At 31.0% G+C, this 14,552-nt stretch overlaps 1 protein-coding gene across 1 annotated transcript; it reads right to left on the bottom strand.

The window, feature by feature from the left end:
• Positions 1-7,107: 7,107 nt before the first annotated feature.
• On the bottom strand, positions 7,108-10,271 carry LOC7491093 (probable arabinosyltransferase ARAD1). The gene is made up of 2 exons (XM_024591049.2): positions 8,696-10,271; positions 7,108-7,919 (listed from the first exon to the last, which is right to left on the bottom strand). Exons 1-2 carry the CDS (start codon positions 9,656-9,658, stop codon positions 7,365-7,367), a joined length of 1,518 nt encoding a protein of 505 aa, XP_024446817.1. The 5' UTR covers positions 9,659-10,271; the 3' UTR covers positions 7,108-7,364.
• Between the last annotated feature and the right edge of the window lie 4,281 nt (positions 10,272-14,552).

The raw sequence follows: 14,552 nt of genomic DNA, 5'->3' as shown, positions 1-14,552 counted from the left end.
TTTATTAGATGCATGGATGATTTCATATGATTTCCTCATATTACTTGACAAGTTTAGGCTTTCAATGTTATTTCTTTATTATTTTATTCAAGTATGTGTTATGGATCACATTACATATATCATTTTCATTGATCTTTGAAACCATTTCTAACCTTTCAAGTATTAATATTTAAATTGTGATTCTGATGTTATAGTTTATTTTGTGATTCACCTTCTTGCTGATAGATGCTAAGGCATAAATGAAAGGGTTCTTCCTACTCACTGTTTTTATTTATAGGAATAAACATTCAGGTAAGCATACTCATAATTATGATTTCTGCTTAATTAATTATTCAGACTTTTATTATTATTATTGTTTATGTTAATTGGCTTTTGACAATTTAAAATTCATGGCTGACTTGATGAAGATTGCAGGGACTACTTTGAGTTCCAAAATACTATCACAGGATAAGGAATACTTGGCAAAACTGGCTGTTGATGCAGTTATGAGATTACAGGTGATCATTGATTTTTAATGATAGCTTACCAGCCATTTTTTAATGAACATTGGTTTTTAATTATTCAACTTAATTAGTTATTCAGATTTTCAAACTCTGCCAGATCTTAGAGTAGCAGATTTGTATTGGTTGCAGAGGAAAAAAAAATTTTAACATATTATTTGGTTGATTCTGAACTTTTGATTATTAATACATATTATAAAAGAGACGGTTCACTACTTGTTGCCACTGTTTTCGCATTTCTAACAGCACTTGGCCACCATACTGCACCCAAGATTTTAAAAGGTTTGCAGCCACTGTTTTCGTATTGGAGGATAAAATTCTTCATAACCAGATATGTCAATGGATGGAATCAGGCATGTGTATGATAAATGTGCATAGCAAAATTATTAGAATATTAGAATACGAAAATACAATTGCTATGATGGGATCAGTTTCTTTTTTTAACATCTTTTTTGGTACATTGCAAATATTAGAATTATGTATTGATGCCTGTGAAAATACCATTGCTATTATGTATAATTTCCCCCGCACTATGTAAGTTTTTTTTCAACCTGGTGAATCAAATACACTGTTTAAGGTCTTGATGTTATTTATATATTTGTTTTTGTTACAATAATTACTTTATTTGAAGTATAATATTTTTGAAAGTGATGGCTATTAAGTGGACCTCAATGAAAAAACTTTCTGGCTACACTATGTATACTCTATTTACTGTGGTCACAAAATTTGAGATTTAATCAATATCTTGATCGCAGGTGTTTTGGTCGCTAGACAATGTAGTCAAATTATCTTTGGCTTTGTACATTAATCTCTTGACATTCAGTTTTTGAAAGAGGATGGGAAATAAGGAATTTAATGGAGTGGAAGGTCAAATTGTCACAAAGTGGTATATGTCTATGTGCATGTGTCTACTCAATGGATGAATGGTGAAAGGTTATTTATTTCATTTTTCGGTCCTTATTTTGATGGAGGAATGGTGTCTGATAATTGGAGTGCATGAGTGGTGCCTGGTGCTGTGTATTTAGTAGCCAAGCTGCTGTTTCCTCTATATTTTCCACCATTTGTTTCTTTGCACGGAAGATTATAAAAAGTGCCTACTATGTACCTAATCATAAACAAGGACGCTTGGGTTTTATCTACTAACTACGGCATGACACTTCTAAACTGACATTAATTTGAATGCACGCTTTGATACTTCATTTTTCTGCACAAAGCTTATGAGCAATGTCCATCTTTGTTGTGTTTTGATCTGTAGATTGAACTTAAAAATCCAAGTCGTCCAGGGAAGAAACTGTTTGTTCTGGACATTGACTATACCCTGTTTGATCACCGATCCACAGCAGAGACTCCACTTGAACTCATGCGACCATGTAAGTAGCTAGGTTGTAGGAATTTTTTGTAACAGTTAATTTCTAATGGTGTCATCTGGTGCAGATCTTCATGCTTTTCTCACTGCTGTTTATGCAGAATATCTGTGAAATATTTTTTTCCTGATACTTTAACTATGAGCTAATTTATTGTTATGATGTAGCTATTGACCTTACTGGAAGCAATTACTCTCACTTTTATTCTCTTACTTTGTTTTCATTCTAGGTGCACACAAACTCCATTAACACATTCTCATGGTACTCTTTGAAACTAAGATTTCTGGTTATGAAGAACTTTATCATATGATAATGAATATATTTTTCTGGTTTTTAGCATGCTTCGACGAGGATCCATATTAGATTCTAGGAGTGACAGGTCCACTTCATCCAAATCATTTCAAACTCCATCAAAGTGTAATAACAAAGGATCCACATTTCATCAACCTGTGTATCAGAACTCAAATGAGTATTATATACCTACTTTGGGGAGTACACATCCTCCTCAACATGATTATGGGAGGGTTGAAGCATATCAATATTGTGAGGGCTTTCGCTTCCAAGATTTGCTTCAAACTCAATGAGGTTTCTCTCGAGATAACCAACTTGTTTATGGAGGACATAATTCATATAGGAGTTATGCGAGAGTTGATGGTGATGGTGATGATGGTGATACTGATGATGATGCGAACATTAGAGATGAAGATGAGGGGAGACGGTAGTAATGAGAGAGGTGTATGTGATGAGAGAGCTGGTAGTAATGAGAGAGGTGTATGTGATGAGGATCAAGATGGCGTTCCATCAAACCATGGTTCAACCTCTTCTCCATACAATTATGATCGAAGTGTTAAAAGGAAGAGTTTTGACACACCAATAGATCCAATTACAAGAAAAAAAAGAGCTTCGTCTGTATGGAACAACAGAGTAAGTTCAAACTTGTAAAAACTAACTTATTAAGGTTATATTTTCAGGTATGAAAAAAATTACTTATTATTGTGTAATTATTTGTTTAATAAAAGTTTGTTATTATATTTTCTCATGTTCAATAACGCATTGTGTGGACGTGCAATCGGAGATATTTTGAGGTCCAATTTTAAAGGAGCATGGCACTCTTGGGAAAAAAATAGATTCAATGTGCAGGGATGAACTCTTTAAAGAGTTTAAGGTAAGAACCAACACTAATTGCCATATTCTTTTCAATTTTGATCACTTTAATGTAGTATTATCAGTGGCGGAGCCTGAGTTTTTAAGATGAGGGGGCAAATTAATAACAAATATTATATGACTTTTTAATATAACTTTTCTTCAAAGTTGATTGAGTTACATAACTTGAAACTTTAAATGACTTTTCATCCTTAAGGTATTTACACTTGAAATAATTGTCTAGTGATATGTTAATTTTATTTATGAACCTGCTCGTTTTTTTTTATTATTATTAGTGTTTACATAATAATTAACACAACTATACAATAATTCGTTGTTAAACAATAGTCAGTTGAGTTATACAATAATTCTAAATCTTTCATATGAAATTCATAGCAAAATACACATCAATTCATCAAAACTCACTTCAATTCATATCTATATGCATATAATAAGTATGTTGATTAAATTATACTTAATAATTTCTAGATATTTAAATTATTTCTAAACACACACACGAAAGTTGTATGAACTCACCAAGTCAAATATATGAAACATGTTTTAATACTATATTCTAGTTTCAAATAAAAGAAAATACCGAGAGAGAAAAATTATAGCTTATAGAATTTAAACCTGTGCCTCTCCTAACTTCAAGCATCTCATTAATAATTAATTACAAACAAATATGTGATATAAAATGACAATCAATATATGTACATTGTAAATTAAAAGACTTCAATTAATAATTAATCCATGATTATAGTGAATTAAGAGATCTCGGTTAAATAATTTAAATAATATATTCTGTCAATACACGAGATGCCATGAATAGTAGTTTTGTATGAATATTAATTTGTTCATTTATAATAATAAAAAATAAATATTTAATTGATTAAATTAGTAAATTCAAACATTTATTTTAAATATATTCATATCAAAACCTCTAAATTATCATAAACTCTAATGTTTTTAATGACTAATTATAAAAGAATATAATTAAAATTAGATAATGAAATAAATTAAAAAAATGAATGAAATTTACCTCATAAAGCAAAAAAAGAGAAATTTGCATGAGAGTGAGAGAGGCATTTAATAACGGATCAAAATGAAAAGAAGCTCTATGTTAATTAGTGAAAGAAAACAAAAATTTGAGTGAATGAGCTGTACATAAAAATTTTGAGTCAATAAGCTGTACATATATATTATATTAAAATATAATTCAACAATAACTTTCCACTTTTTTTACTTTTTCGTGTATCAAACTCTCATCAACCTATTATATTAATATCCTAATATTAAAAATATATTTTAAAAAAATTAAGGGGGCAATTGCCCCCTTTTGTACCTACGTGGCTCCGCCACTGAGTATTATGAAAATTATCAACTAAATAGCTAGAGAAGTGTGCTAGTAATTGCCTTGCTATTTGTAACCATAAATATGCATCTCTTCTCCAATACAGGTACCGTAGCAGGGACTTATTTGTGTTATAATTTGTTCTTATTTCTTGTTTACTCTTTAATATCATTTAATTTCTTTAGTTATTACATAATCTTGTAAATTCTGAACAAGATAACACAATATGATTAATCATTTCCATACTTTGAAATTTTGTGTACTCTTTTTACTTAGTATATATATTATTTGGTAGAAAAAATATTCCTTTCCTGAGGAAGATGAGTTGATTGTTCGTAATATTTGGGAAGATAAGGCTAGGATTGCTTTGAATCAACAATTGATACAAGCTCACAAGAAAGTCGTGTCAAAAGAAAACACTACAAATATTATAGATTGCCTTGATAAAGATCCTGCTTGGATAAACAATGACGACTGGAATCAAATGATCAAAGATATTTGGTCCACCCCTGAATTTCAAAGGAGGTCGGAATCTGTTAGGAGGAATCAATTAACCAAAATAGATGGCAAAATAAGCACTCATTCTGGAGGAACAGTGTCATTTGCATCATATCGAGCTAACATGGCAAGGATTAATTTTTATTTTTTTTGCTTAAGATAATGAATTAAAATTATTATATTTATCTTTTATAATATTTATTAATCTTGAAAGCAAGAGCAAGCTGGTGGAAAAGAACCTGTATGGGATGGTGTCTTTTCAGCTTTGCATCAAAGTACTAAGTAGTCTGGCAGCTTCGTTGACAACAAGTCTAAAAAAGTGGTTGTATGTATTTTTATTTGATTATTTATTTATATAAATTAAGCATTATTTAACATTCAAATGAATTTATTATTGCATGTATTTTATTTGTAGGGAATTTATAAAATGGAGATGATTTCAAAGTATGAAACTAATCGGGAAAATCATCCTTCATTTGATGGAGCAGCTTGGTGTGTGGCTTCAGGAGGAGTTACAAAGGGTATGGTATATGGTGCACCTCGTATACCAAAATCTATAGTTAGTACAAGCTCTTCATCACATTCCTACTCGGTGGAGTCATCATATCCTAGTTCATCTTATCGAGCATTGCAAAAGGAGATAAAGAATAAAGAAGAGGAGATAAAGAAAAAAAATGATTTTATTTTTGAAATGAAACGGCAGATGGATTCCATGAAAGAATATCTTATGAACAATCTTGGATACCATGGTGGGACATCAAATATTGGCCAAGGTATGCTACCACCTTTGGCCCCATCAATGCCAGCACTTATGGCTCCATCAATGCCGCCACCTATGGCTCCCCAGATAATGACGCCTATGGGTCCCACATCTCCACCAATTTATCGACCTACACCTCGACCACTATATCCTGATTCATCTTGCGTCGATCCACAATATCATGGTTCGTCTCCATAACAAGCACCATGATTGTATCTTTTGTTGTTTCTTTTTATTGTATTTCGACTTATTTGCATTAATGCAAGTTTAACTAAATTTTTATAATATAAATATTATTTTTATTCCATTTTTTATTGGTGATAAAGTCATTTTTAATATTAATTTATGTTGTTTATATATATTCTAAAACTTTTAAAATATCCATAAATAATTAATTAAACAAATTAAAAGTCATTTTGATAAAAATAAATAAATAAATTTAATAACAATAATATAGTCAGCAGCCGATTTTCCATTGCTGATTGTAAATAATTCATCAATCAGCAACGGATTTTCCATTGCTAATATATGCAATGGAAAATCTGTTGCTGGTTTGTGAGCATCGGATTATTCGTTGCTGATTGTAAACATTGGAATTTCAGTTGCTGAGAAATCAGCAACAACAGATCTGCATCTGATATTTGTCGTTGTTGATTTCATTGCTAAATTGTTTTAGCAACAGATTTTAGTTTTTTTTGTAATTGATTAGTTAGTTGTTAATTACTATATTTTTTTAGTAGTGGCTCTTGCTAATTTTTGAAATTTTGTTTAGTATAGTTTCATATGTAATCAACCAGTCTTCCAGTTATGGCTCATCTGCTATTTATCTTCATAATTTGCGAGGATATTTTTTATTTGGTCCAATCCCGTTTGGTAGAGCTCGAATCAAGGTTTCGCATCCCAGCTACATTTAGGTTCATTTCGTGCCTTTGAGAGTCATGAAATATCATTGCTCTTGCTGATTTTTGAAATTTTGTTTAGTATAGTTTCATATGTACTCAACCAGTTAAGGAATTTTCATAAACTAGTCAACTGGCTCATCTGCTATTTATCTTCATAATTTGCTTCTCTCCTTTTTCATTGTATTTCTTTTTAGTTTTTGCTTCTTTTGCTTGAAATTTTTGGTAAGATAGACAGGATAACAAGCATTTGGATTTCTTGAGGTATGCCTACTGTACTTTATCCATTTCTTCCCTTTTAACAAAATTACTCTTTAAAAAAAAATAGTTGTGGGGGGAACTTGGCCCTTTTTTAACATAAGGGGAAAAAATTGATTCCAAAAGAAAAAAATGAATGTGGTCTTTCACTACAAAATTCCAATTTTCTTCTATCCAACTTCTAAACCCAGCAAGTGCAGGGTTTCCTTGCTATGGTGCTGATGCTATTGCCAGCACTCATAGTACAATATTAGTGAGTGATTATATTCCATTTTTCGAAGAAGGATCGTAATTTATCAATAGCTAGACAAAATAATTTGTGCATTGTATATTTGAGTCAAATCCGGAGATGTATATAGCCAGCAAAGACAGCAAAATAGAGATACAAGAAGTGCTGTTGAGACTTGCAGGGAAGACAAACTCTTGAAACTCTTATCTACTTAATTTTTTATATTTTTATTTTTGCAAAAGAGTTGTCAAAATCTGCAGTGAGAATTCATTGAATTTCTCACCTTTTCAAGCAGCAGAACCTCATGTGGACCATATATGACAGGCTCAAAGGTCACTATAGGGCAACAACGAATGTTTTCACCAGAAATTACTAGGTGATGGTATTTTTCTTAACTCTCCATCTTTCTGGGTGCCGAAACGTGAAAATCTCCTTAATTTATTTACCTTCAACCTAATTGCAGGAACTTTTCTCGCTACAGCCTGCCATATCATTTGAACCGCATCACCTTCCCTTGATGGATATTGGAACTCAAAGAAATTTTCTACTTCTTTCAACCTCTTCCACATTCTAGTCCATTCATCCTTCTTAATACTCCTGATGAGATTTACGAGGAACTTTTCTCTGACAGCATCTGATGTGCGAACAAATATGCAGAATTGAGAGTAGTCAAGAACATTCTCGTAAGGGAGCTCAATGTCATCACTGATGATGACCGGAACACAGTGGCTAGCAATGGCATCAAAGAGACGATTTGATGAGGGCGTGTCACCTGCTATGTTAAGGCAGAATTTGGAGGAGTGCATTCCTTGAGAAGCTTTGCCCACTCCATCTTTTTGTACACTCCCAAACTGAAAATGCACTTCTTTTTCATCTTTAAGAAGATAAAATAATTCTTGCCGAGCGAAGCCACCCTGAAAACAAGAAACTCAAAATTGAAGAATCAAGGTATAGATACTGTAAAGCCAACCAAAAGAGAGGCATAGAATAACAGTTGAATTAAAGGAAAATAATGGATCATCTTAATTGGATGGTTTTCAGAATCTAATTAATATGAAGTTTTTAGTGAAAAACATTCAGCAAGTCAAATATATCGCATGAAATTATGAAGATCCATTAAGAGATTATGTCAGGAAAGTTTCATGAGATGGAATGGTGATTTTTGAGTTTATGACCACAACCCATCCTCAACAGCAGCCCACAATACTTTACTTGAATGAACTTCCATACATGTGCATATGGCTAGTTCATTACACCCGTGGGAAGTAGACTACATAGACATCAAGTCCATGCTAGTTTCAGAGCCAAATTCAAGTTTCAACAACGATTTTACTTCAACAGCTACATGATAAGAAATGCACATTAAGAACCCAGTACGTTGAAATAGATGCCTTGAAATAGAATAACTTATCATTTAATTGGCATGTACTTTGACACCTAATCCATGAAATAATCCTAATCTAACTAATCTTCTGTCTCACAGAATAGGAAATAACGTGGTGAGAACTGGGAAGCTCATGACAGTTTATGTTGTTACTATCACTTATTCATAATATTGTCGAATCAGAGCTTATTTTGGAGTTGTAGAACATGTCAAAAAGAAAATTCTGTGGAAAATAAGTTTTTAGTTACAGTAGAAATTTTAATGAAACAATTAACAGCAGAAGTAGTCAAGAGGGAGAGAACATACATCTTTCCGGTATATGGCTCCTTGAAAATACAGCAAAGTTGGGCGGCTATCAAAGTTTGATGAGTCGTTGACGTAGCTTCTAATTACATGTTTGTATGGTGCAATCACATCTTTGGCAACGTTTGCTATATTTGGAGGATACCTCCCAAAGTCTGCAAGTATGAAGATTGCTGGCCATAGCTTCACCCTTGCATCTAACATACTATTTGGATGGTGAGCCAAAAGGACATGATCTCGCCCCCCAGACCTCTTCCATTCCTTTTGCGAAGTCAAAAACTTGACCAACTTTTCTTGCAACAATTTGTCCTTGCTCTTCTTTTGGTGTGGATTCACCTTGGAATATCGGTTATAGCATAAAGAAGAAAAGAACGGAACAAATATAACATCGGCTTCACTAGAATTTCGAACTCTTACTGCACTACCAGCTCTAGGAATGCCAGGAACCTCTGAAGCAAGAAGATCCAATGTAAGCCAATATTCAATACTATGTTGCAAGTTGAGCCCACCAGGGTATTCAGGCACTTTAGCTCTAAGATCAGGCCAAACACTATCCCCCAGAGGTTTCAAATCTAAGAGTCCAAAATGAAACTCAGAAGGCAAATCATACATGAAAATCTTAAGAACTTGTTTGTGATTATTATCAAAACAGCTGCTTTTCACATCCCCTAAATCATCTTTCTTTTGAGGTTTTTCTTCTTCTCCTTCATTGTCTACAAGAATCGCTCGATTTCCAATCGAGGGTTCAACATCCTTCCGATTCCAGGAAGCAGAATTGCCATTATCAATCAGAGGATTAAGTTTGGGATGAGGTAACAAACTGAGGCCATTAAACCCAGCACTGCTCGTGGAACGCAACAGAAAAAACCAAGACAACATAAACAAGGCGGACGCAAACACAAACAAGCAAAGCATAGATTTCCTAGAAATAATCCCAAGAGACGATGAGGAGTGCTTCTCAGCCATTGCAATACTAACAAATAATCCGGCCAAAAAAAGAGAAGAATATCAGGTATCAAACATCACATTACCACCAATATGATTCTCTACAAGAAACTGATGTCAATCACATTGGCTAAAAGATCTCTCTCTCCACAATATTCAGCAAAAACAGTCAATACCCAACAAACACAAATCACCTCCAGATTGAAGAAAAGAGATTAAAATTGAATTTTTCAATCTAAATTTCCTAAGAAGAGGGAAATCAGGAGCTCAATAAGAAGCCCACAAAGACTAAAATCTCAGGTCAAGAGAAAAGCACAAAAACCCACTAAAGAATGGTAGAGAAAAACAAAAAACAAGTAAGTGCGTGTTTCTTTGTTTGTTGTATAGAATCGTACCATGGAAAATAAACAAAATTGGTCCTCGTTGTTTGCTGCTCTCTCTCTCTCTCTGTCTGTTTTCTTTTTCTTTCTTTCTTTTTTAGAATGCAAAACAAAAGAAAAAGGACTCAACGAAGTTAGCGTGGGAATAGGTACTATCTATCTGTACTGTAGAACCGGGCTGAGCATCTCTCCCCCCCCCCCCCCCCCCCCCTCTTTTCCCTCTGCTCTGCGTGTGTTTTTTGTATCCATGGCTTTCCGTTGTGTTGTGTTGTGTTGAATATAATTATGGTGCTAATAAATAATAAATTAGTGTTTCGTTTTAATAAATCGATTAGGATTACACGAAACTCAGATTCTTTAAGGAAAGGGATTGGCTTTTATTTTATTTTAATTTTTTTTTTGTTTGTATAGAAGATTCTTTTAAGAAACTCATTTTTGATTTTATTCGGTTTTTATTCAAAAAAAATAATCAAACCGAATTTAAAAAAAAAATAAACCAAAACCGGTTCAAACCGACCGGTTTCGTTTCGGTTCGGTTCGGGTTTTTTAGCAAAAAAATCGGTTCAAACCGGTTTGACTCGGTTTTTTCGGTTTGACTTGGTTTTGGCTCGATTTGGCTCTGTTTTGGCTCTGTTTTGACTCGGTTTTTTCCGGTTTGGCTTGGTTTTTCGGTTTGGCTTGGTTTGACTCGATTTTTTTGATTTGGCTTGGTTTGACTTGGTTTTTTTCCAGTTTTTTTCGGTTTGGGTTCGGTTTGGTTTTTTCTGTTTTAGGCTTATAAAACCGAAACCAAACCAAACCGGTCGGTTTTTTTAAAATTATAATCGGTTTAATCAGTTTTTTTCATGGTTCGGTTTTTTCAGTTATTTTTTTCCGGTTTTCTCTGTTTAATCAATTTTTCGGTTTAATCGGTTTTTCGATTTTTTTGTTCACCTCTAGTTTCTCGGTGTTTTTAATTAGGATTTCAATTATAAATAAAAATCTCAAATTACATGTAAAAATCTTCCTCTGCTGCATCCAGCAATAGAAAAAAAAAAAAACTCTCAAATTAAAACATAGTTTAAAAATACTAAGTTTTTAAATCAAGTAAAGTTAATTATCAATATCGTGAATTTGATTAGTTAAGTTACGAAACTCAAATCAATATATTATATAGTCATTTTAATATTAAAAAAAATAAAAGTTTATCTTAATTCTTTTAAAAGTCAAACCATCTTTTTATTGATTGTTAGAGTTGTTTTTTAACCCATCAAATAAATTATATCATATCACATAATTCATACACAATTCAAGTTTAAACTCTAACTTACTCTAACTTAGTAAGAAATTGGATTATAATATTTTAAGATTGATTCGTTAAATCAGATTTAATAAATATATTAAATTTAATTTTTTTTATATCAAATTAATAAATATTTCAGATGTTTTTAACCCCTAATATTTTTTTATATTAAAGCAAACCTAATCTTTAGCGCGGCCATGTAAAATAATACATGTTTAAGGATTGCGTTCGGATAATAAATCAGTTTATATATATATAAATCCTCGTCGATTCAAAACTTTGACAGAGTCAAAGCACCAAAACCAACAATACTTTAAATGTTTAAGAAACAAAAAAACTGTGTGAATTAATTACTGAATTTCAAGGAAATCATTTGCAATTTGTCTTTGAATGCAAATAGTATCAAGACAAAAGTAGCAGGTGAATATGCTGGATCGTATATTTGGGACGACAACAACAAAAAACTATGCCATATATATATAACTAGTCAAATTATTAGCTAAGCAGTTGCATTCTCGACTTTAGCTACCCCAACCAAATCCCAACAAAAAGTAAATGAAACTGTCATTTTAAATTATTTTAATGTTGATATTTAAAATAATTTTTAAAAAATAAAAAATATAATTTTAAAATAAAAAATATTTTAAAAAATAATTATTTCAACACTTCTAAATATAAAAAATTAAAAAGATAATCCTAGAGTGACGCATTATTAATTTGTCAATAATACGAATAGGACAAGAGTAGTCAGTCACCTTCCATCAAATTTCATAGAGACAGACAAAGGTACAGTAACGAGGCCAACTGCCCCTTGTCAATTTTCAAAAACTTAAATGCACTTGTACGGTTTAAAAACATATATATATATATATATATATATATATATATATATATATATATATATATAGTATTTTACTTCACTGATCCCGCTCAAATGATGAGAGATGCAATGAATGACTTGAAGGTGAATTTTACTTGTAAGAAACCAACTAACATGTTACTGAACTTTGAATTTATAGATTGACTTCATAATCTAAGGGGTTGGTCCACTGCTTTCTTATCTGTTATCAATGGTTAAATCTAATTAAATCATATAAAATGATGTAATTTTCATAAGATTATTTAGCTTTGATATGCTTTTTTTTTTGTTAGAGAATAATATAAATCATATATTAAAATTTTACTTAACACTTAATCTTTTGAGTTAAATTGATTATTTGACATATTATCAGAGTCTTGATGACCAAACGATTATGAGTTCGAATCTCACCACCTTTATTTATTTTATAAAATTGAAGCACAAGGTAATGTGAAACTGTGCATGTTTCAAACCCAAAAAACTTTCAGTTAAAGGATATATATTAAAGAATAATATAAATCATATTTTGAGATATTACTTAACAGCTTAAATTTTTAAATCAAAATTAAAAACTACTTACTACCTACATTTCCTCTCATATTGCAAGACAATTCTCTCTATTATTATTTCTCTCCTGCCATTGGTAATTGTGGAGACCCTCATTCCATAAGAGATTTCTTTTTTAGGATTACACAAGCCCAAGCATAAATTCAAATGCAAAGTCCAGCTCACATATCTATTTTAAAAATAATATAAAATTTATATGGATCTACATGTGTAAGTAAATTTAATATATATATATATATATGAATTAAATCAAAATCCATCCCACTAATGTAATTAGAAATAGTTGCAGCGTACCACAAAGTTTGGCTAGCACCATCTATCTAAGTCCATGAAACAACCTTCTCTTTTCTCCATGAGTTGAGACTTGAGAGAATAAAAAGAAAAAATGAGGTATATTTTTCTATTTTATTTTTTTTCATTGCTACAGAAGAGCTTGAAAGATTCTATAATTTGGTACTTTATGTTAAAAAGGGGGGGGGGGGGGTCGGTGGGTTTGGTAGAAGCAGGTGTAAACAAATTTTCGTTTCATCTTGTTTATTATTATAAAAAAATATTAAATGAGGGAAAGCATTATAATTTTCTTATCCCTATAAATAGTGAATTTCTATAGTGTTTTCTCATATTATTGTTTTTTACATATATATTTTTTTTGTTATAATTTTTTTTTCAAAATTGTTTTCATTAATTTTATTTTTTAATATTAAGATGGGTTAAGAATTTAGTTTTGTAATCTTTTTATTTTGTCTTCCTATGAGGTTAGCATAGTTTGCAGGTTTGTCGAGGTAACTAAAGTTACCCTAATTTATGGATTTGATAGGTTTTTTTATTAATTAAACTTGACTTTTTTATAATCTATTTTTTCTCATATTATTAAAAAAAAATAGTTTTAGAAAAAAAACCATATTATTAAACTTTATGAAATAACAAAAATTAAAGGATGTGAGGGAAATTACTGTTCACCCAACACATTATGGATTACAATAGTAATTCACAGTGTTTTGCTTTTTCTTTTCTTTTCTTTTTCTTTTTGAATTTTTGTTGTGATTTTTTTTTCAAATCTATTTTTATCGATTTCATCTTTTAAAATAGATATTGTTAAGAATTTAGCTTCATAATTTATTTCTTTTTATTTTTCTTTTATATAATGTTAGCGTGGTTTACGGGTTTACCAAGATAAATCAGGTAGCTCCAGTTTACGAGTTTGATGGGTGGTCTTTTTTTCTTTTTTTTTTAAATTGAACTTACCTTTTTTATAGTTTATTTTTTTCATATAGTTAAAAAAAATATTTTTGAAAAAAGTCACGTTATTAAACTTTATAAAGTAACAAAAATTAAAGGGTGTGAGGAAATCATTGTTCACCCACACACATTGCAGTGTGAATGACAATAGTAACCTATAGTGTTTTGCTTTCTTTTCTTTTTTCTTTATGTTTTTAAATTTTTTCATGATTTTTTTTTAAATTTTTTTTTGTCAATTTTATCTTTTAATATTATGATAGTTGAGAATTTGACTTCATAATTTATTTCTTTTTATTTTACATTTCTATAAGGTTAGCATGGTTTCGGATTTGCTAGGGTAACCTGGGTTGTCCTAGTCTACGTGTTTGGTAAGGTGGTTTTTTATTTTTTAATTGAACTTGACTCTTTTAGCATCTATTTTTTTCTCATATGGTTAAAAAATAGTTTCAGAAAAAAATTATGTTATTAAACTTTATAGTTTACATGCTGGTTGACTTGGTTTACGGATTTGAAAAGTTTAACTTTTATAAATTATTTTTTTTTCATCCTTAAATACTAGGTTAATTGATAGTTCAATTTCATAATTGG

This window comes from Populus trichocarpa, chromosome 19 (genome assembly GCF_000002775.5).
Source record: "Populus trichocarpa isolate Nisqually-1 chromosome 19, P.trichocarpa_v4.1, whole genome shotgun sequence".
In the NCBI taxonomy this organism is placed as follows: Eukaryota; Viridiplantae; Streptophyta; class Magnoliopsida; order Malpighiales; family Salicaceae; genus Populus; species Populus trichocarpa.
This window is presented reverse-complemented; position numbering and strand designations above follow the sequence as displayed.